The sequence below is a fragment of the Hypanus sabinus genome, chromosome 2 (genome assembly GCF_030144855.1).
Source record: "Hypanus sabinus isolate sHypSab1 chromosome 2, sHypSab1.hap1, whole genome shotgun sequence".
Taxonomy (NCBI): Eukaryota; Metazoa; Chordata; class Chondrichthyes; order Myliobatiformes; family Dasyatidae; genus Hypanus; species Hypanus sabinus.
This window is the reverse complement of record NC_082707.1, coordinates 174498641-174523376: the sequence shown is the minus strand read 5'-3', so window position 1 is coordinate 174523376 and position 24736 is coordinate 174498641. Positions and strand designations below refer to the sequence as shown.

Sequence of the window (24736 nt, the reverse complement as noted above, 5' to 3'; positions counted from 1 at the left end):
GTATAAGATGACGAGAGGCATTGATTGTGTGGATAGCTAAAAGCTTTTTCCCAGGGCTGAAATGGCCACCATGAGGGGGCACAATTTTAAGATGCTTGGTAGTAGGTACAAGGGGGGGTGTCAGACATTTTTTTTTAAAGAGAGAGTGGTGGAGGCGTGGAATGCACTGCCAGCGAAGGTGGTAGAGGTGGATACAATAGGGTCTTTTACGAGACTCTTAGATAAGGTACATGGAGCTTAACAAAATAGAGAGCTATGAGACAGGGAAGTTCTAGGCTATTTCTACAGCAGGTTGCATGGTCGGCACAACATTACAGGCCAAAGGGCTTGTAATGTGCTGCAGATTTCTATGTTTTACGTTTCTGTTTATTGAGATGCAGTGCGGAAGAGGCCCTTCTGGCCATTTGAACTGTACTGCCCGCCATCCCCCGATATAACCTCAGCCTAATCACAGAACAAATTACAATGACCAATTAACCTACCAACTGGTACATCTTTGAACTGTGTGAAAAAAAACTGGAGCATCCAGAGGAAATCCACCCATTCACAGGGAGAATGTAGAAACTCCTTACAGTCAACAGTGGGAATACCCTGCCGTCACCATCACCACCTACCTACTCTGACAGTGTGTTCCAGATTGTAAATGCTCTCTGGTGGGGAAAAAAAGTTCTTCCTCATCTCCCCTCTAACCTCTTACTCCTCACCTTAAGCTTATGTCTTCTCGTCTTGAACATCGCTGCCATATCTAGGCTTTTTTTCATTTCTCAGGATTCTCTTTGGCCTTTTCTGCTCCAAAGAAGCCAAAACATAGTCTTTCCTCATGACTGAATCAATCCATAACATTCTGGTGAATCCCCTCTGCACCACCTTCTGTGTGGTCACATCCTTCCTACAGTATGGCAACTAAATCTCCATGCATTACTACAGTTGTGGCCTAACTAATGTTTTATAAAACTTTACCAAATCCTCCTTGCTCTTATATTCCCTGTCTAGGCTAATGAAGCAAACATCTCTTCACCATCCCATCTGCCCGTGTTGCCACTATGATGGATCTTTAGACTTGTACACAGTGCCCCCTGTTCCTCAATACACTATTAGACATTAATTAATACAGCACAGAAAGTGATCCTTCTGCCCAACTTGTTCCTGTTGACAATGTTCCTCTAAACCTTCCCTATCCACAGCTTACTGAAGTATATTCACCTTCTCATGTATCAGGATTAAATTCCATCTGCTACTGATTGCCCAATTTAGCAACTAATCATTATCATCCTATAGGCAATAACTATTCTTCTCACAATCATCAACACCACCAATTTTCATATCATCTGCAAACTTACTAATTATGGATCCAAATCATTAATGTTTATTTACATTAGTGACTTAAATGCAGAATTAATAAGTTACAATCACAAGAATAGCTAGCACACTCTGCCTGTTATTTCTAACCCAGTTTTGGATCCAATTTGCCATTTTGCCTTGGATCCCATTGCGCTCTAACTTTTTGGACCAGCTTTCCATTTGGATCTTGTCAACGGCTTTACTGAAGTTAATATAAAACACATCAACTGTACTACCTCTTCAAAAAACAACTAATCAGACAAGATCTTCCACTAACAAATCTGTTAACTATATCGGTTCGATCCCGGCCCTTCTAACTCTAGATTAAGCCTGTCCCTCAGAATTTTCCCTACTGACATTAGAATAACTGTCGTATAATTGCCAGGTTTATCCCTGTGATAACTACAACTTGACACAGTACAGCACCATAAAAGGCCCTCTGAGTCACAATCCCTTTTCAACATGCCCCTCTCACCTCAAATGCATGCCCTTTGGTATTAGACATTTCAATCCTGGGAAAAAGATATGACTTTCTAATGTCTCTCTTAACCCTCAGTCTCCACGGTCCACAGTAAAAAATCCACATGTACTCTAATCCAGGAGTCATCTCAATGAACATCTGGACCCTCTCCAAAGCCTTGACATCCTTCCTATAAGAGGGTGATCAGAACTGTATTTAAAATTTTAGCCTAACTGGTGTTTTATTAAGCTGCAATAACTTCCTGACTCTAAACTCAATTCCTGAACTAATAAAAGACAAGCATGCCATATGCCTTCTTTATGACTCTGTCAACCTATGTAGCCACTCTCAGTAAGCTATGGACAAGGACCTCAAGATCACTCTGCACATCAATACTTTACAGGTCTTTCCATTAACAACGCAACCTCTCTTCACATCTGATCTCCAAAAAGCCAACACTTCAAATTCGGACTGATTACCCCCAATTTATCACTTCTCCACCCATCTCTACAACTGACCTATATTCTGCTGTATCCTTTGCTAGGCTTCTCAACTATCTACATCACCACCTCCTCTCGTCTTATAGCTATGTCCTCTAGCATTTGACATTTCCACCCTGGGAAAAAGACTATCCTACACATACTCCCACACAGATTAAACAAGTATTTTTGAAGACACGCAAAAGACATCAATCACTTTGAGAGAAAAATGTCACACACAGGTATGTGATATAATAATGCTAGGACTATAGTTTCTGTACAATAGATGGACGATGACAGTATGAAGTCACTGAAAGGCCAGTAGGTCCCATCCTTTTTCCACCTCTGCTAAACTCCACTTAAATTCTGAAGAATTAATAAAGCAATTTACTAGGTAAATACACTTCTATATTCTAATATTCACCAACCTCTCTCCCCTATGGGACACTTGAACAACAAAGCTCTATTCTCAACATCTTAAGGAATAGGTTTATAAAAAGTCTTAATACATGTGCACATTTCTGCAGTGTCCAGTTTAGTATTTTGCTTTGTGCACCTATACTGTATTTGATTAAAATATTATGAGAACCTTACTATAGTGATATCTTCAAATGTTTACACCTAAACAAGTCACTTATGTGATATTCTCAACATTGCAGTTGAAGAATATCACTTTTATGTCTTGGAAACTTGAAAAGAAAAGATTTTGTGAAATACTATCTGATTCAAAGAATTAAAAAAAAAACATTCTCACCTGGTTTTGATCTGTCCTTTTCCACAATGACACATATACGTTCAAACATGGCCTGAAGGCGCTGAATACGGTCGATAAACTTGCTTCGGTTTGCACTGCTTGCAAACTCCAATAAGAATATCCTTTCCACTCCATTCTCACTTACTATATAATCACATCCATTGAGAGAACAAATTTCAGCTTTAATACCATGTTGAATACGTAGAGAAGAAACCAGATTTGGTCCAGAGGAAATTTCTCGACTATCTACAAGAATTTGCAGTGGAGCTGTTCCAGAAGACATTGGGTGTGTAGTAGCAGTTACATGGTCTTTGTACAGAGCTTCACCTGGTCTTGAAATTGTGGAGGTATCATTGTTCACCAATGATTTGCCCATCTGTAATAAGAAATGGATTTTATTGTACTATTGCTTACCAACATGCTTACAAACATCAGATCACTCACAATCCAAATTGTGAGTGATCTGATGTTTATAAGCACATCTGCAGTTAATGCTGGTATTGTTTTAGGAAGTGTTTAAACTAATTTGGTTGGAAAAGGGAACTGGGATATTGATTAAGAAAAAATGTGAACATCAGATTGAGAGAGGCAGATACAAAAGCAAATAAAAGTAGCATGACATGATTCCAGATGAAGAGGGAAAATAACAGTTTCCAGGAAAGTATTGTGTTTGTAAACACAAAGCTTGGGATACAAGGCTAATGAGCTGAAGATGCAAAAACAAAACATGAAATTTTAAAAGCATTGTGATAGATCTGATACAAACCAAGCAGGTATAGATACTTAAATATCCCTGAATATATGTTCCACAGAGATGGGGAAGTAAGGAGAAGAAGAGCAGGGTGGTGGCAGTATTGATTAATGGGAATATTTCCAGGAGTGTTTGTTTGTTTCATTATATTGCTGGTCATATTCTATTGGCCTCAAGCAAATGGAAAGGATTACGATAGACAGAGTACAGAGGAGATTTACAAGGATGGTGCCTGGATTGGAGAGCGTGCCTTCTGAGAATAGGCTGAGTGAACTTGGAATTTTCTCCTTGGAGCATCGAAGGATGAGAGCTGACCTGATAGAGGTATCATGTGGATAACCAGAGACATTTTTCCTGGGCTGAAATGGCTAACATGAGGGGGCACAGGTTTAAGGTTTCGGAAGTAGGTACAAGGGGGATGTCAGGGGTAAGTTTTTCACACAGAAAGTGGTGGGTGTGTGGAATGCACTGCCAGCAATGGTGGTGGAGGTGGATGCAATAGGGTCTTTTAAGAGACTCAGATAGGTAAATGGAGCTAGACAGTTTTTAGAGTAGAGTCGGTTACATGGTCGGCACAACATCGTGGGCCGAAAGGTCTGTAATGTGCTGTAGTTTTCTATGTCCTGTATAGAACGAACTGTCAGAGGAAGCTGGAGAGATAAGTGCAAATACAATGTTTAAAGGACTTTTGGACGGGTCATGGATGGGAAAGGTTCAGAGAAACATGGGACAACACAGGCAAATGGGACTAGCTTAGATGAGCATCTTGATAGGCATGGATGAGTTGCGTTGATGAGTCGGTTTCAGTACTGTGATACCCTGGGAGTCTATCACATTATTTAATCTGGCTGAATTCAATGCAATAAACCACATTAATTATCTAGCTCTTTCTTTCTGGGGAACAAATAAATGAAACTATTTAATTTTTGTAGCAGATAATAACAGGATTCAATATTCCACGAGTTGCCTTTCAGCCCCTGTGGTATATTCTCATTTTAATTTTGTAATATTATCAATGATCTTTCCCAACTATCATTGTAATTTGATGCAATTTTATTTTCAATATTTACATCAATGCTGATAGAAAAGTTTGATTATCTTTTTTAAATTAAATTGTTTCAGCAATTTAGAAATTAACGTAGTAATATAATTTGTAATATATTTAATGAAAATTGAAGAAAAATTAACATTATATTTTTTTCTCCCTTCCTCCTTTCATCTCAGGTACTTGTCTTTTCCTTCCTACTTCTCTCCAGAAAGGATTACCATGTTTGATTGCTGCCATGGTTGCACCTGCTTAATCTGACATTTTTTTCTGAGAATTTGTGAATATTTTGTATGTTTGTTAATGATCATGAGATTTCACTTGGGCAAAGCCAGTAGATATCCAACTATTTGTAAGGGACTTCCAGATGACAAAATATATCAGCCAGGAGTAGATGTATAAAATAAACAAAATAAAAGCACCAGAGTAATGGATGTGTGTAGTAATGGTGGTAATTCATTTGAAAGTTGTGTCTTAGTGCATGAGAGATTTACCAGAGCACAGAATGCATCAAGATAAAAATATGGCAATGAGCTCAATAGGTGAAATCAGTTTTCAGTTCTGTAGGCTCTTCCTTGGTCCCAGTAGTTCCGACCTAATTCTTTTTTTAATAGAATATACTGTTACAGTTAAGCTGTTTAAATCTGATAGTACAGTTGGACCCAATTCAATTTCCCCCAGAGTGCCTAAAGAAATGGGGAAAATGTGCTTGCACACAAATTCAGCAAGAGTGATGTCTGTTGCAGTGAAGTGATAGGAGGTAATTAGTTAAAGCTTTTTTGTCATTTCTGAGGACAACGAGGTTACAGTGCTATTCCAATCAGTGCAAAACAGCGTACTGGCAATCCAAGCACTAAAAACACAGTGACTAAATTTAAAATGGTAAGACTCTTGGCAGTGTGGAGGATCAGAGGGATCTTGGGGTCCAAGTCCATTGGACACTCAAAACTGCTGCACAGGTTGACTGTGTAGTTAAGAAGGCATACGGTGCATTGGCCTTCATCAATCATGGGATTGAGTTTAAGAGCCAAGAGGTAATGTTGCAGCTATATAGGAGCCTGGTCAGACCCCACTTAGAGAACTGTGTTTAGTTCTGGTTGTCTCACTACAGGAAGGATATGGAAACCATAGAAAGAGTGTAGAGGAGATTTACAAGGATTTTGCTTGGTTTGGGGAGCATGCCTTATGAGAATAGGTTGAGTGAACTCGGTCTTTTCTCCTTGGAGTGACGGAGGATTGACCTGATAGAGGTGAATAAGATAATGAGAGGCATTGATAGTGCAGATAGTCAGAGGCTTTTACCCAGGGTTGAAATGGCTAGCACGAGGGGGCATAGTTTTAAGATGCTTGGAAGTAGGTACAGAGGAGATGCAAGTTACAGAGGAGGGTAAGTTTTTTACACAGAGAGTGGTATGTGGAATGGGCTGCTGGCGATGGTGGTGGAGGCGGGTATGATAGGGTCTTTTAAGAGACTGCTGGATAGGTACTTGGAGCTTAGAAAAATAGAGGGCTGTGGGTAACCCTAGGTAATTTCTAAGGTAAGGACATGTTCAGCACAGCTTTATGGGCCGAAGGGCCTGTACTGTGCTGTAGGTTTTCTATGTTTCTAAAATAACATCTGAGTTACTTAGAGTGACATCTAAGTTACAACTGAATTTTTAAAAAAAACGACTCTAAAGTGAGGCATTGTTTGGTTGCATGACAGCCCTGGGGAAAATGCTGTTTCTGAGTCTGGATGTCCACGCAGAGATGTTCCTGTGTCTCCTGCTGGATGGGTGCAGATAGAACAGGTGATTACTGGAGTGGGATGAGTCCATCGTGACTTTGCAAGCCCAATGTAGGCATCATGAGTTGCAGATGGTTTCCATATCTGGTAGTTGTGTCTCACTGATGTTCTGTGCAGTTCTAATCACTCGCTGAAGTGCTCTTTGGCCAATCTTCTTGCATCTCATGTACCACGCTGTCATGCAGTAGGTCAGCATGCTCTCAGTTACATATCGATAAAGGTTTACCAGCAGCATTTGGGACAGATTTGCTCTCATTAAATGCCTAAGATTGTATAGGTGCTGCTGAGCCTTCCCTACCGACGAGGTGTTGTTAGTCCAGGCGAGCTCCTCTGGGATGTTCACTCCCTAAAACTTAAAGCTGGAGACCCTTTCCATTGCTTCACTGTTTATGAGTAGTGGAGTTTATTCATTTGATTGCCTGAAACTGATGATCATTTATTTGTGTTTTTTAAATGTTGAGTGAAAGGTTATGGTTATTGCACCATTCAGACAGTTTCTCCACCTCCTCCCTCTATGCTGTTTCATTGTTATTTGTAATTAATCCAATCACTGCGGTGTCATCTGCAAATTTGATGATGGAGTTGGTGATGTGGCAGAAGCACAGTCATGGGTGAAAGGAGTGGGCTCAGTACACATCCGTGCAGTGCATTGGTGTTCCGGGTCAGGGAGGTTGATGTCTATTTGCCTAGTCTGACTGGGTGCGATTGGTGGGAAGGTTCAGAATCCAGTTGCAAATTGATGTATTGAGTTCCAGATGGTGTAGTTCAATGGTCAACTTGTTGGAGAGTACAAACGACATTGAAGGCAGAACTTCAGTCGATAAAAAAAAAACTTACTGGCATAGGTGTCCTTATAGTCCAGGTGTTCCAGTACAATGTGGAGAACGACGGAGGTGATGTCCTCGGGTGATCTGATTCCCTTATAGGTAACTGGTGCTGGTCCAGAGTAGCAGGGATGGCATTCTTAATGTGTTTTCTCCAGGCACTTGGCTATGGGAGTGAGAGCAACCATCTGAAGTCATTGAAGCATGTTACTGCTGACTGCTTTGGGATTGATGTTTTGAAATGTGTGGGGACCACAGCAAGGGTCAAAGAGAGGTTATAGATTTCAGTAAAAACCTCTACCAGCTGGTCAGCACAGTTCCTGAGAACCCACCTGGGTATGCCGTCTGGCTCAGCTGCTCTGCATGTGTTGTTATTGCAGAGAATATGTCTCACCTTGTGTGTGATCGGTGTCAGCACCGTGACCTCCTCGAGGTGGAAATGCCTTCATCACTTGTTCAGTGTTGTCTCTGTCAAACCAAGCAAAGAAGTTGTTTAGCTCCTCAGCTAGTGTGGTTTAGTAATTTATAATTAGGATCAAGGACCAACTTTATTTGCAATATAGATTTACATGTATTAGGAATTTGCTGTGGTGTGCTGGCATGACGTGCATAAGAAAATAACAACTCAACAATTATAAAGAACAAAGATTCACACAGAAATAGGTTAGAAGTTAAAGTACAAACATGCAATAAATGTGCATAAGTATATCAATTCCAGCATGTACCTGCAATGTAAACAGCATTATATAAAGTGGATTAAAGTGTTTACAGTGCATTGGAGTCACTGAGGTAAAAGTTAGAGGTGGGCTAACTACAATGATTGATCAGATTAACCTCCTGGGGAAAAAATCTTTTAAGATGGTGTGAAGTTTTTCTTTTAATCACCCTGTGGCACTTTCCAGAAGGGAGCTTTTAGAAAAGGTAGTTTGCAGGGTGGGTAGTGTCTGCAGTAATTTTTCCTGCCCCCTTCTTTGTCCTGTATACATACAACTCCTGAAGTAAAGGTAGACTGCAGCCAGTGACTTTTTCTGCTGACCTGCAGTTGGTCCGTTGTGGTTGTCATATATTGTGAGAGGATGCTGCACTGAACCAGACAGTAATGCTGACATGAGGATGCTCTCTGTGATGGCAGTGTAGAACTGCACCAGTGTGTTCTGAGGAATTCTACCAGTTGGTTCAAGAAGTACATCCTCTGCTGAGTCTTTGTGTTAATGAAGGAGCTATCAGATGAAGAGTAACACAGTTATTAAGCATGTATTGTATGAGAAACATGTTGTAAATTGCCTCTTACTTTAGATGCCATATTGATGAATGTATTAATGTCAGTGCAGTAAATGTACACCAGAACTTGCAGAGGGGCCAGGTTGTACATGTGTTCTGTCTTTCAGTTTGCTAAAGTTTTCAGAGTAGTGAGTCAAGTTTTTGCCACTAATTTCAGAATTTCTATGCAAGTTGCCCTTGGATGTGGTTGAATTAGTTGGCACACCTTTGGACTAAGTGTATGGCCACAGAATACCAGAGATCACACTGAGCAGGAGGAGTCGGAAGGCTGCAAATGGGGTGAGTGGAAGTAGGGCTCTATCCACTCACTGGTTCTGTGCAGTTCAATTGACTGAAATGGGATAGAGCAATATTGCACACATTCCTGGATGTCTTAACATGAGGTACTCATGCAAGCCAGGTGACCTGAAGCTTGCCACAGTGTTAAGTGTGTAAGAATATCATGAAGCATGTAGCTTTAAGCTAGAAGTCCTGATTTGATGATTGTTATTGGATAAATGACAGGCTTGCAGTGAATTTGGATGTGTATAAAATCAGAGAAGCAGTCGATGGAATATTGCATTTTCTCATAGGAAAGCACTGGATTCCCTGCAGCCTTGCATCTAGATGCATCTTGCATCTTCAATGTAGGTCATATACAGTCAGTGACCATTCTAGTAGGTACACCTGTACATCTGCTCATCAGTGCAAATATCTAATCAGCCAACCATGCAGAAGCAACTCGGTGCATAAAAGCACACCAACAAGGTCAAGAGGTTCAGTTGTTCTTCAAACCTAACACCAGAATTAAGATGAAATGTGATCTAAGTGACTTCGACAGTAGAATGATTGTTGGTGGCAGAAGGGGTATCTCAGAAACTGTTGATCTCCTGCAATTTTCATGCACAACAGTCTCTCGAGTTTACAGAGAATGGAGTGAAAACCAAAAATGCATTCATTGAGTGAGTAGCTGTTCTATGAGAGAAGTCAGAGGAGAATGGCCAGACTGGTTCAAGCTGACAAGAAGGTGAGACTAGCTCAAATAATCACAAGTTACAATAGTGGTGTGCAAAAGTCATGTCTGAACACACTACATGTTGAGCCTTGAAGTGGAAGGGCGAAAGCAGAAGACCACACTGGGTTCCACTCCTGTGACTAATAAAGTTGCCATTGAGTGTAAATCTGGCACTGCCTTTTGCAATTTACTCTCTTTGTCATTTAACCATATGCTGGAAGAGCCAGCTGTTGCTCTTTGGAAACAGCATATCCATCCTATATTCATCTTTTTCAGTAAGGCCTGCATTCCATTTTGCAAAGAGCTTGTTCATTTGCATCATGGAGCCTTGCACAGTTTGCTAGGCCAGCTTCTTTAATTGCTGCTCGCTGTTCATTATGTTAACCACATGATGATGCAAGCACCCAATCAACTGTATTGATGTTAATAAGTATTATGCAAATGAGAGGGCAACATGAAATTGGGAAGCTGCTTCCAGTTCAGTCAGTGGATTTAGTTAATTGCACATCATGATCTTCAAACCTGTTTTGAGGCTTGACTTGACTGAATTAACTGATTTATTTGAGGAAATATCCATCAGATTTGACAATAATATTCCTAAGAATATGTTGCATTCTCTGACTTAAAACAACTTTTTGGGAAGTGCTACAAATGAGACTGTTAAATAAGGGTAGTCCATATGTCTTAATTGAGCAAATATACTAGATAGCTAAGTCGTTAAGTTTAATAGGCTGGGGATTGGTACTAATGTGATTGAATCTGGCCAGACCATGAATGAATGGAGCCTCATAAATTTCCATGCTTTGGCTACATCTGTTTTACTTAGATTAAGACATGAATGATATCATCCTTATATTCACAATTGACAAATAGACAGACAGACGTACTTTATTGATCCCGAGGGAAATTGGGTTTTGTTACAGTCGCACCAACCAAGAATAGTGTAGAAATATAGCAATATAAAACCTTAAATAATTAAATAATAATAAGTAAATTATGCCGTGGAAATAAGTCCAGGACCAGCCTATTGGCTCAGGGTGTCTGACACTCCGAGGGAGGAGTTGTAAAGTTTGATGGCCACAGGCAGGAATGACTTCCTATGACGCTTAGTGTTACATCTCAGTGGAATGAGTCTCTGGCTGAATGTACTCCTGTGCCTGACCAGTACATTATGGAGTGGATGGGAGTCATTGTCCAAGATGGCATGCAACTTGGACAACATCCTCTTTTCAGACACCACCGTCAGAGAGTCCAGTTCCACCCCCACAACATCACTGGCCTTACGAATGAGTTTGTTGATTCTGTTGGTGTCTGCTACCCTCAGCCTGCTGCCCCAGCACACAACAGCAAATAGAGATAAATAGATACAGCAATAAGTAGAGATTTATCAAAATGAATTTGGAAAATTGGTCTTTGAGGAGGATGCCTTTAGTATCCACAACACTGGGTACAATTACACCATCTGAGAATGTTCAGTAATGCATATGATATATTAAAAAAGAGATCTGAACTTGATTGGTGACTTTGAAACAAAAAAAAATGAACTGGCTGTAGGATAGACAACCAGTGTTATTAGAAAGTAGGTGGTTAAATATAATGGGGGGGGGATAAAAACAAAATCAAAGAAATAAAAGCATTCTAAAGCAAATTAAAACCAACTTAAAAGCCAAAGACAGGGCATATCATAGAGTAAAAATTAGTGGGAAGTTAGAGGATTGGGAAGCTTTTTAAAAACCAACAGAAGGTAACTAATAAAAGGTCATTAAGAAGGTAAAGATGGAATGTGAAAGTAAGCTAGCCAATAATAATAGAGGGTACTAAAAGTTTCTTTAGATACATAAAGTGTAAAAGAGGCAAAAGTGGATATTGAACCACTGGAAAGTAATGCTGGAGAGGTAGTAATGGGGGACAAGAAAATGGCGGACAAACTAAATAAGTATTTTGCATCATTCTTCACCGTGGAAAACACTAGCAGTGTGGAAGTTCCAAGTGTCAGGTCATGAAGTGTGTGAAGTTACCATAACTAGAGAGAAAGTTCTTGGGAAACCAAAAGGTCTGAAAGTAGATAAGTCACCTGGACCAGATGGCATATACCCGAGTTCTGAAAGAGGTGGCTGAAGAGATTGTGAAGGCATTAGTAATGATCTTTCAAGAATCACTAGCTTCTGGAGTGGTTCCAGAAGACTGGAAAATTGCAAATGGTACTCCGCTCTTCAAGAAGGGAGAAAGGCAGAAGAAAGTGGTTAGGAAGATGTTAGTTTCCTTAAGGGAGAATCTTGTCTGATAAATCTGTTGGAATTCCTTGATGAAATGATAAGCAGGATAGACAAAGAAGAATTGGCTGATGTTGTGAACTTGGATTTTCAGAAGGTCTTTGACATGGTGCCACACAAGAGGCTGCTTAACAAATTACAAGTCTGTTGTGTTACAGGAAAGATTCTAGCTTGAATAAAGCATTGGCTGATTGGCAGGAGGCAAAGAGTGGGAATAAAGGGAGCCTTTTCTGGTTGGCTGCTGGTGACGAGTGGTGTTGCACAGTGTCTGTGTTGGGACCGATTCTTTTTACGTTGCATGTCCGTCATATGTCAATGATTTGGATGATGGAATTGATGGCTTTGTTGCCAAGTTTACAGATGATATGAAGATAGGTGGAGGGATCAGTAGTTTTGAGGAAGTAGAGAGGCTACAAAAGGATTTGGACAGATTAAGAGAATGGGCAAAGAAGTGGCAGGTGGAATACAGTGTCAGGAAGTGTATGGTCATGCACTTTTGTAGAAGAAATGAAAGAGTTGACTATTTTCTAACTGGAGAGAAAATACAAAAATTGAAGTGTAAAATGACTTGGGAGTGCATGTGCATGATCCACTAAAGGTGAGTTTGCAGGTCGAGTCTGTGATGAGGAAAGCAAATGCAATGTTAGCATTTATTTCAAGAGGACGAGAATATAAAAGCAAGGATGTAATGTTAAGACCTAATATAGCACTGGTGAGGCCTCACTTGGAGTATTTTGAGAATTTTGGGCCCCTTATCTTAGGAAGGATGTGCTGAAACTGGAGAGCCACGAAAATAACTCCACGATTGAATGGCTTGTCATATGAAGAGCATTTGATGGTTGTGTGCCTGTATTCACTGGAATTCCAAAAATGAGGGGTGACCTAATTGAAAGCTATCTAATGGTGAAAGGACTTGATAGAGTGGATACGGAGATGATATTTCCTATGGTGGGAGAGTCTGAGACTAGAAAACACAGCCTCAGAATACAGGGGTGTCATTTTGGAACAGAGATGAGAAAGAATTTCTTTAGCCAGAGAATGATGTATCTGTGGAATTCTTTGTCACAGGCAGCTGTGGAGGCCAAGTCTTTATGTATATTTAAGGCAGAGTTTGTTAAGTTCTTGATTGGTCAGGGCATGAAGTGATACGGGGGGGGGGGGAGGCAAGAAATTGGGGCTGAGAGGAAAAGTGGATCAGCCATGATGAAATAGCGGAGCAGATTCAATAAACCAAATGGCCTAATTCTGCTCCTATATGTTATGGTCTGAAGAAGTCATGTCCTGGGTGGTAGGGTCCTTAGTGATGGATGCCGCCTTTTTGAGGCATCACTCCTTGAAGATGTCCTGGATGTTATGGAGGGTGGTGCCCATGATGGAGCTGACTGAGTTCACAGCTTTCTGCAGCTTATTTCCATCCTGTGCAGGAGATTAGGGCTGAGAGAAAAATTGGATCAGTCATGATGGAATAGTGAAGCTGACTCAGTGGGCCAAGTGGTCTGATTCTGCTTCTATATCTTGTGGTCAATTGAATGTTTAATATGTAATGTTTTGATATAATATCCACCCTTTGTAATGCCTTTTGTGATTCTGATTCTCACATAAATAATCTTTTGGATGAGATATTAAACTAAACATTTTTGTTCTGCTAGCTGATTATAGGAGATCCCCGAGCACTATTTAACATTGGGGGTTCACAACCTTTTTAATGCCATAGGCCAGTATCTTTAAGTAAGGGGTCCGTGGACCCCAGGTTGGGAGCACCTGATTTAAAAGGAGCAGTGGATTGATTTCCTTTGATCATACAGTCATTGAGCACAGAAACATGCCCTTTGGGACACCTCGTCCATGCCAAGCTGTTATTCTGCCTGGTCTCAGTGACCCACACTTAGACCTTATCTCTTCATACCCCTCCTATCAATGTACATATCCAAATGTGCAGTCAAACACGCATGCACCATTTCACTGATCCATACCTGCACCCTCACTGACTGAAGAAGTTCCCCCTCAGGTTTCCCTTAAATATTTCACCTTTCAACCTTAAATCTGTAATTTCTGGTTCTTGTCTCACCCAGCCTCAGTGACGTGAACAGGATTTGTCCTTGCAGTCCTTGTTAAGTATCACCTGTGCACCTGAACTGGTCAGAGACTCTCTGGTTTTTGTCCAAGCTCGTTGATTGCCAATCAACTGTTGAGTTTCCTTCATCACAACCATGACAGCTCTTCAGAAGTGCTTTCAGATGACCTGAGGTTCTGAAAGGCTACGTAAATGAAAATGCATACAATATACACTTGCATAACAGAGGTGTTAAGGGTTTAGTACAGGGGTTTCCAACCTGGGGTCCATGGAACCCTCAGGTGATGGTCGGGGTCCATGGCATAAAAACAGTTGGGAATCCCTGTTTTAGAGGAGACTGACTGGAATGATGTGTAACTTAAAATGGTGTTAGTTGATAAAGGTAATATCAAAGCATTTACAAACAAATAGATGATTCACCGTGCCCCCTGCTAATTTCATTCATTTAGCAACACACACAAAATGTTGGAGGAACTCAGCAGGTCAGGCAGCATCTGTGGAAAGGAGTACACAGATGACGTTTCGGGCCGAAACCCTTCATCGGGACTGAGAGGGAAGAGGTAGGATGCCTGAATTAAAAGGCAGGGGGAGGGGAAAGAGGCTAGCTGGAAGGTGATAGGTGAAGCCAGGTAGGTGGGAAAGGCCAAGGGCTGGAGAAGAAAGAATCTGATAGGAGGTGAGAGTGGACAGTAGGAAAAGGGGAAGGGAATCCAGGGGGAAGTAATAGGCAGGTGAGAAGTAATAAAAGATCAGTGGTGAATGGGGGGGTGGGGGGAAATGGGGAATTTTTGTTCACCGGAAGGAGAAATTGATATTTGTGCCATCAGGTTGGAGGGTATCAAAGCGGAATATAAAGTGTTGCTCCTCCACGTTGTGTGGCCTCATCTTGGCACAAGAGGAGACCATGGATCGACACTTTGGAATGGGAATGTGAATCAGAATTAAAACGTTTGGCCACCAGGAAGTCGTGGACAGTGCGGAGGTGCTCAACAAAGCGGCCCCTCAATTTACAATAGATTTCTCCAATATATATGCGGCTGTTTTGGGAGCACTGGACACAATAGACAACCCCAGCAGATTCGTGGGTGAAGTCTTGCCTCACCTGGAAGGACTGCCTGGGGCTCTGAATGGAGGTAGTGTATGGACAGATGAAGAACTTGGGCTGCTTGCCAGGAGGGAGATTAGTGTGGAGGGACGAATGGACAAGGGAATTGTAAAAGGAGCAATCACTGCTGAAAGCGGAGGGAGGGGTAGGTAAAGATATGCTTAGTGATAGGGTCAATGAATGTCCATTTCTCCTTCTTGGTGGACAAACATTTTAATTCTGATTTCCATTCCAGTTCTAAAGTGTTGAACCATGCCTCCTCTTGTGCCAAGATAAGGCCACATAGCGTGGAGGAGCAACACCTTATATTCTGCTTTGGTATCCTCCAACCTGATGGCATGAATATCAATTTCTCCTTCCGGCGAACAAAAATTCCCGGTTCTCCCCCTCACCACCCCCCACCCCCTCTAATTCACCTCTCTGATCTTTGGAGATGGTGGAAGTTGCGGAGGTTAATATATTGGATGCGGAGGCTGATGGGGTGGTAGGTAGCTCAAGAGGGACTCTCTCACTATTAAGGTGGTGAGAAGATGAAATGCTCACAGATGAACAAGAAATGGAGAAGATGTGGGTGAGCGCAACATTAATAGTAGAGGGAGGGAAACGCAGTTCTTTAAAGAGGGAGGACATCTCTGATGTTCTGGAAGGGAAAGCCGTGTCCTAGGAACAGATCCAGCGGAGACAAAGGAACGGAGAAAAGGGAACAGCATTTTCACAGGAGACAGGATGGGAAGAGGTATAGTCAAGATAGCTATGGGAGTCACTAGGTTTATAAAAGATGTCGGTTGAGAGTTTGTCCCCAGAGATGGAGACAGAGCAGTCAAGAAAGGGGAGGGAGCTATGAAGGATGGTCCAAGTGAATTTAAGGGCAGGGTGGAAATTAGAGGCAAAAGTTATTAAATGGATGAGCTCAGTGTGGGTGCATGAAGCAGCAATAATGCAGTTGTCAATGTAGTGGAGTAAGAGTTGAGAGTATGACGGGGAAGGTTTCAAACAGGCACCATAGCTTGGGCCCAAGCGAGTACCTATGGCTACACTTCAGGTTTGGAGAAAGTGAGAGGAGCCAAAGGAAAAATTGTTAAGGGTAAGTTCGGAGGAGGATGATGGTGGAGGGGGATTGGTTGGAGGCCACCTTTGAGGACTTATTGACGGAGGATAGAAGTCTATAGGGACTGAACATTCATGGTGAAGATGAGATGGTCAGGGCCAGGGAATTGAAAGTTTCTGAGGAGATCGAGGGCATAAGAAGTGTCGTGGATATAAATAGGAAGGGACTGGACCACGGAATTGAAGTATGAGGACACAAATTCAGAGGTGCAGGAGTAGACAGAGACAATAGGCCTACCTGGACAGTCCTATTTGTGGAATTTGGGTAGAAGGTAGAAGCGAGCAGTGCAGGGTAAGGGAACTAAGTTTGTTGGCAGTGGTAGGTAGTTCCCTAGAGTGGATGAGGTCAATATTAGTGTCAGAGGTAGTCTTCTGATAATGTGGACTGGAGTATTCCTCAAGGAGTCAGTATGAGGAGGTGTCTGTTGTCCAGCCTCAGCAAGGTAGAGGTCAGTGTGCACACTACAACAGCACACCCTTTGTCTGTGGGTTTGATGGTAAGGTTGGGATTGGGGCAGAGAGAATGGAGGGCAGAGGGGGTAAGGTTCGAGGAAGAGAGTGGAGTGTTGAAATCGAGACAGTTGATATTTCGTTGGCAATTGAGATGAAAATATCTAGAACAGGCAGAGAATGGGGTGTCCAAGAAGAGGAGGGTTGCAGACGGAAGAAGGGGCCATCTGTGTGAGGTGTGGAATCCTTGACTAAGAAGTGGGCTTGGAGGCGGAGGTTGTGGAAGAAGAACTCAGCACCGTGGCAGGCACAGAACACGCTGAGGTGTGGGCGCAGGGGGACAAAGGTGAGGCCCTTACTAAAAACAGAACGTGCTGCCTCAGAGATGGGAAGGTTAGAAGGAGTTGTGAAGACACAACATAGATGAGAGCTGGCATCAGAGGGGCGAAGAGAGCTGTTACTGTCTGAGGGGAAAGGAGGGTTGGTGTGTTCAGGGAAGGTGAGGTGGGAGGAAGATGAGAAGATGAGGTTCCAAGGACCCAAGAGTTGACCAGAGGGTGGGGGTCTGAATGACACGGGATACAGGATTACACTTTATGTTAACTGGTCCAGTATTTGACTTCTACCACTCAGGGAGGTACAAGCAGCAAGTACTGTACTTCCCAATTCAAGGTTCACCCCACACTGACAGGGAGATATATGGCCTTTTTTTTAAAAATCAACATTAAGTTAGAGTTCTTACTGAACAAAGCTGTGATAGCAGACACATTGTGTGGAAAGCAGTATTTCATAACTTACCCCCACTTTCTCAAGGGCGATCATAGATGGTTAACAAATGCTGTCCTTGCCAATCATGATCAAGTCCAGTGAATGAAGCTGAGAAAAACTTGACCTTTTCTCCTGAGGAAAGAAATTGCTATTTCTCTCCCTTTTCTCAACCCTCTCCTGATCTTTGTATAGCTTATAATTTTTCTGAGGAGATATTTTATACCTTTCTTCATTATTCCAAATAATTTCCCAAAAGATTGGTTAATAATATAATATTAAATTTTGAGTATTTATCTTATACTGGAGCTAATGTTTTTAGCGGGGAGTGAACTCTCACTCAGAGTTTAATATCCTGCTTGTATCTACATTATTCATGTGTCAAGATAACTTGAATTATCTGGGATCTTCATAAAATTGTATTTGTCCTTGCATTGTTTACAACCTTAATATCAAATTAATTCTAAACCTTCTTAAATACAGGAACAATTTTTAGATGAGAATGTCTAAACTTGCACAATATTTCAAATGTCAGACAATTAATATTGGATTAAAATAATTCATTTCTCCACCAAACACCTCCAGAGACCCACCTAGTTGATGAAAATGTCACTTTGATTGGACACTGGCAAAATTATTTCTAACATACATTTCCTAATGGCTGACTCACACGCTATTGACATTTCCCTCATATACTTTTCAATAGGCCAAGTCACCAGTGGGTCACTGCCCTTTAAAGCTAAAAAAAAAATTGCTTGTGCTCCTCACTTACACGTACAGAAACTTTTCTTGAAGTTAATTTTAACTGCATAACTTAATGCAGTGGACAGTGGATCTTGAGCTCATGAGCTTGCTCTATTGTCTGTTGCCAACAAAAGTATTTTTATAACTGGATCTTCATCAGTTAACAAAACAAAAACAATGATGGGCCAGCAGGGTAGCATAGAAGAAGAAGAATAGCCCTTAACTCGGCAGTGGAGTTATCGGGGCATCGTCATGACGGTGTTTCCGTAGCAAGCTATTCTTGTTTTTTCAAGGCCAAGTTGTTAGTTCGACGCTCAGCCTGACTTGGATTCAAACTCAGGAACCTTCGCTCTGGAGTCTGGCGCTGATATTAGTGCGCCTCCAAGCGAGACAGGGTGGCATAGTGGTTAGTGAAATACTGTTACAGTGCTGGTGATCTAGGTTCAGTTCTCCTGCTGTCTGTACGAAGTTTGACAGTATGCCCTATGACCTGTGTGGGTTTTCTTCAGGTGCTCCAGTTTCCTCCCACATTCCAAAGATGTATGAGTTCATAGGTTAGTTGGTCACATGGGTGTAATTGGGCAGCACGGGGCTATTGAGCCAGAAGGGCCTTTTACTATGCTGCATCCCTAAATAAGAGCAGTTTAAAAAAACTTGGAATTTCTGAAATTTGTGTTAATTTAATCTTTTTTTGTAGACACAATATAATTTACAACGTACACAGTAAAAGTTTGCATTTAATCCTATTTTTTTCTTCATGCATTATAGTTGAAAATTAAACTTGATTCGCTCTTTATTTTTGCATTACCTTCTGGTAAAATTACGATTGCAGTGGATTTTTTTTCTGACTGATTTCCTTTTTCCTTCGCAGTTATTGACCTGCTGTACTGGCGTGACATCAAGCAGACGGGAATTGTCTTTGGAAGTGTGCTCCTCCTCTTATTCTCACTGACTCAGTTCAGTGTTGTGAGTGTGATCGCCTACCTGGCACTTGCCGCCCTCTCAGCCACAATCAGCTTCAGAATTTATAAATCAGTGTTACAGGCTGTGCAGAAGACTGATGAAGGACATCCTTTTAAGTAAGTGTACAGTCCTTCTGTATCTTCTGCCACCCCGACTCCATTTACAGTAATATTTTATCAGTTATGTCAAATGATAATGTTTTTTCAAAATTTCATATATTTTAATTTACCAAGACTCTTTATCAGATTATTAATCTGAGAATAGTGGTGATAAGGTAATATCGGTACTGCAGTGAAGTTTGAAACTCTTTCTCATCTCACATTCCAGAATGTCTTGTGTTTTTTTAAAAGAGGCTGCAACAGGATTGAATACTTTTGTTTATTTTGCTATTTATGAATATATTGGTCATGATTCTTAATTCATTGTTTTTGTTTGTTGCTGAATGTTGCTAGGCTTCTTACTTTTGGCAGGTTATACAACTTTAAAAAGTTGTAAAAGCTTTAACGTCATTTAAAATATCTAGAAATGCACAGAGACCCTGTTCAAGCATTACTATGTATTACCTTATCTCTGCTTTATGAATCATTGCTGAGATGAACAGTTGGGTTGGGTTGAGCAAGACCCATGAGGGCAGATTGTTGCTGCACCATGTTGAGAACTTGCCAATCATTTGGGTGCTTGTGGAAGAGAAAATAAGAATTGCACAAACTCAGTATTTTTCGACGATTGGTGTTAGAAGAAATAATATTGCAATAATCAATGTAAAATTGCATGACTCAAATTTCAGTTTTGTGACTTTATTGTAGTTATAAATGACAAATAAACATAGATTTAACTGGGAATTTACTTGGAAAGGTGCAGAATGTCACTGTTTTGATAAATTAAAATGAGTTACAGCGACACATGGGCTTAATGCATTTAATGATTGTTTGGGTTGCACAAGAAGATCTTGAGTTCCCAACAGTCAATGAAATAAATTTTCTCCATCCTAGCACTAGAACTGCTCTTCCCCCCTGCCCCCCTTTCATTTATTTTCTTAAATTAAGGCTATTTTTATGTTGTCAGAGCTTATTTGGATTTGGATACTACCCTCTCTGAAGAGCAGATTCAAAAGTATGCTGATTCTGCACTGGTGTACGTAAACAGTACGGTCAAGGAACTGCGACGACTCTTTCTTGTGCAGGACCTGGTGGATTCTCTGAAAGTAAGAACAAAATAAAATCTTCTATTTTAGGACTCAATTAGGAAAACTTGTTGATTATATTTCCTTTAAATCTTTAACTGAGAAGTGGTTCAGCCCTACTGCTTTTATCATTGTGGAGTTGCAAATCTGTCTTTCAAATCAGATCAAATCAATATTAATTGTCATTCAAACCATACAAAGATACAGCTGAATGAGGCTCTGGGGCCAAGGTGCAAAACATTCAAAATGGGAAGCTAACATTCAGAAATAGCAAGTAACATAATTCAAAATATCAAGCAAAGAAGCATATCACTCGGGGGAAATAAAAACAAAGTTCTCACCAAGAACTTTCCAGTTTTTTTTTCTCTCTGGATCTTCTATTTATTTGAATTTTAAACAGTGTTATCCTGAGCAAACTAATTGACTTATTCTTTTCTCTTTTTCTGTGGTATAATAATACTCACTTATTTATCCCAGGGTGTAAAGATCAGAAATTTGTATTCCCATCAAATCAGTGGCTTCATTTCCTAAAGAATAAATGATTACTTGTGACTTTCAATATTGTTTCCATTATCCAAATGATACCACTTCATGGCATAGCTGAAATATTTTGTGGGTAATCCTTGTGATGCAAAAAGAAACAAATCAACTGAGTGGAGTGCAAAAGCATTTTAATATTTAAATAAAAACACAAAATGCTGGCAGAACTCAGCAGGCCAGACAGCATCTATGGGAAGAGGTAGTGACAACTTTCGGGCTGAAACCCTTCATCAGGAAGGGTTTCCTCCTGATCAACTTCATTAAGGAGGTAATTTGAAGAAGAATATTAAAGATCGTAAAGAGCCTGAGAAGCTTGGACATGGAATCTTGATATTTAGAGAAATAATAATCAGTTGTAGAATAGTTATTTTTGAAAATGCTCACGATTCTAGAATTACTCAGATATTTCAAAGCAAAATAGAGCTGGAGGAGGTTATACAAATGAAGTGGACATGGGAAGATATGAAAAGAAGAATGAAGTTTGTTAAACCAAGGCTTTGCATAAATGGGAGCCAATGTACATCAGGAAGCAAAGTGTAGCGGTTACTGAAATCAAACCAAAACCGCTGAGTGACTAATCACTGTATGACATACTCCGAAGTTCAAAGGAGTACGTTCAACTCTTTATTAAGAAACCAGCAATCTCTTGTAACGATACAAAAACTAATGAAACTAAAATTAGTGTTATCACAAAATAAGCGGTCTAAGCATATTTAGGATTATTTAAGCATTCCAAATAGCGTTAAGCAGTCAACAAAAGAAGTATCATTCCAGCTGCCTCTCTGGTTCTACCTAGACTGAATTGACCCAAGACAAAGCATGAATATGTAACCATACTCTTCACTTCTACTATGCCCCAACCCACGTGACAAATTACCCATAATAAGCACACAACACAAAATACAATACAGATGGACGGAAAATCGAAACAAGGCTCCTACAGTTTGGGTTGATGGTAATGAGGGCAGCAGCATGTTGGATGGTGGAATGGGGTTTGCAGTACATTGGAATAGTCAAGATTGGAGGTGATGATCAGATGAGGGACCCTGCATCAAATGAACTCAGAGCATGTAAAATTATAGAGATAACAATAGGGATGTTTCAGATTGTGTGGCTGTGTGGTTGGAAATTCATTTAAGTTAATTAAGAAGAAATTTGGATATCATAGAAGAAATTAAAGAATTGTGATGCAGAAAGAAGTGGGAGTGTTGAATACAGCTAGAAAAGAATGCATTCCGGAATTAAATGGGAGCAAACTAATTGGACTAAGGAATGTAAAGGTAGATTTAAGATGCATGAATGTTGAGGAAAAAGTGCAGTGAATAAACTTAATGAGCTATGTGCCCAGATGGAAGATAAAATTATTTTCCTCGAGTTTATGTTGAGCCTCATGGGAACACAACAAAAAGCTACAGTCAAATTGATTAGAATGGGATGGAAAATTAAAGGGGACTAGGCTATAAAATAAGGGGCCAGTCAATTATAACCTAGATGCTTTGGAATTTCTTCTCTCAAAGGGCATTGAATTTGGAAGGCTTTATCCCTGAGGGTGGTGGAGGCCAGATAATTAGAAATATTTAATGTGGGGATGGATAACTATTTGACACACTGAGGAATTGATAATTATGTAGGACTTCGGGAGAATAGGGGTTGAGGCCTGCTGACTATTAATGTACAGATTAATCTCTGGGAAACAGGCCGTGCACTGAAGGACAGTCTATAAGACAGATAATCTACTCGAGTGTTTTCACAGTCTTAGTACAGAAAGGCATGAACAACAGCAGTATTTGTTTGAATGATCTACGTACATTAGGAAGAATTCCTATTGACAGTTCAAAATTTAACATAATGGGGCCTTGATGAATAAGGACAGCAGCCTCTTTAAAAATGTCACAAACTATTTACTTTTTATGCTTCTGCTATCAAAGTATTTTTAAAGTTAAGAATATATTTTACTCTATTCCATTGGAATGTAAAAGATGACCTTCAATTGAAACTACCATTGACATTGTGATGTTTTGAAATATAATAAGCCCAAGAACAAAATATTAAAATAAAGGGTTAAGAAAGAATGAATGACTATTCCATTTCTCTTTTGTAAAATATACTGGAGCATATTTGGAAGAATAGTTGTGATTTGGATAATGTAGAGCTGTTTTTCATTGATTCTATTGTGTTTCTTTGTATCTACTGTGAATGTCTGCAAAATTGGATCTCAGGGTAGTATATTGTGACATACACATATCTTGATAGTTCATTTACTTTGAACTTTCAATTTAAAGTGTGGCAGATGTAACTCAGCAGAGAAAAAACTGATTGTAATGACTTGAGGATCAATGTGAATTCTATTTTTGATACAGACTAATGTTCTCATATTCATTTTAATTTATTTTCAAGTTTGCAGTACTGATGTGGCTACTGACCTATGTTGGAGCTATCTTCAATGGCTTGACTTTGATGATTATGGGTAATTATGTCCTTATATAAATATATTACGTTAATTCAGTAGTTTTGGTGCTCAACATGTTGCTGAATAACATAGCATTTGCCCCAGTGCACTACTCATCTAGCAACCTTGTAGGTCTTGATATTTCCATTTGATGTCCCAGTGTTAAAATAACTGAACAGCAAAGTTGATCAGGGAGCAAAATGTGTATATAAAATGGAGTCAGGCACTCAGTCTCCTTGTCTCTGCCTGACTTTGACTTTTCGCTTTAATGGGTTTAAAGGTTGATATCAAGAACTAAGTGTTTAATTTCAAATATACAAGTCAGCTGTAATGAACTAAGCTATGGGAGGTTATTTCCCATGAATCTCAGGGGGCTGTTTTATAATGTCATGTACACCAGTTGCAGGATGTCATTAGTAACGTTCAGGTAGCTCTGCTAGTGACTGTGCACAACCTATGGCTTTCTATCCAATGAGCACAATAGCTCTCATTGCCTATCAAGCCACATCAAGTAAATCCTGTTTTCCTTGCAGCCATCTTGGTCAGATTATTTAATTGAGAAGGAAGACTGCCAAGGTGACTGCTATGAGATCTGAACCAAGCTGTTCAGCCCTGGCTTTGGATCTCTTCAGTGGCCATGAGCAGCTAAGGAATGCAGATAGCCGCATGTAGCTGTCAACAATATCCCATGTCCACCTGGTTGGCGGTAGACACTTGGCCAGGGATGAGATTAGTCTGATGATTTCTAGAACATGGAGCAGTACAGCACAGAATCAGGTCCATCAGCCCATGATGTTTGTGCTGACTGTAATGACAATTTAAACTCCACATTTATACCCCCCCCCATCCCCTGCCAGTTCATGGGTCTGTCCAAATGCCCCTTAAATGTTGTCATTATGTCTGCTCCTACCACTCCCCCTGCCAGCACACTCCTGGCATCTACAACTCTCTGTATCTAAAATCTTGTCTTGTAAGAGTTTTTTCAATATTCCCCCTCCCCCCCACCCAAAGCTATGCCCTGAGGATTTGACATTTCCACCCTGGGGGAATAAAGGCTTGCTCTATCCTATATATATTCTATCAGGTTACTCCCTCAGTCTCCGATGCTCCAGATAAAACAAATCCAAGTTTACCAACCACTCTTCATAGCTAAAACTCTCTAGTCCAGACTGCATTCTGGTGAATCCCTTCTGCACCCTCTCCAAAGCTTCTATGTGTAATATAGTGACTAGAAATGCACACATCTCCAAATGAAGTCTACCCAAATGTTTATATATCTGTAATGTGATTACCCAACTTTTATACTCTAATCCCAACCGATGAAGACGAGTATGCTGTACCCCTTTTTTGCCATCCTATCTACATTGT

The 24736-nt window shown here is 40.5% G+C and overlaps 1 protein-coding gene across 5 annotated transcripts in view; it reads left to right on the top strand.

Moving 5' to 3' along the window:
• The window catches only part of rtn1a (reticulon 1a), a 196678-nt gene that overhangs the window by 164800 nt on the left and 7142 nt on the right, over positions 1-24736 (top strand). For all 5 annotated transcript variants that reach the window (XM_059959783.1, XM_059959772.1, XM_059959780.1 and 2 more), the window contains 3 exons: positions 19105-19312; positions 20262-20400; positions 23317-23386. In XM_059959783.1, the coding sequence (XP_059815766.1) occupies positions 19105-19312; positions 20262-20400; positions 23317-23386 (417 nt within the window). The remainder of the gene's footprint in view (positions 1-19104; positions 19313-20261; positions 20401-23316; positions 23387-24736) is intronic.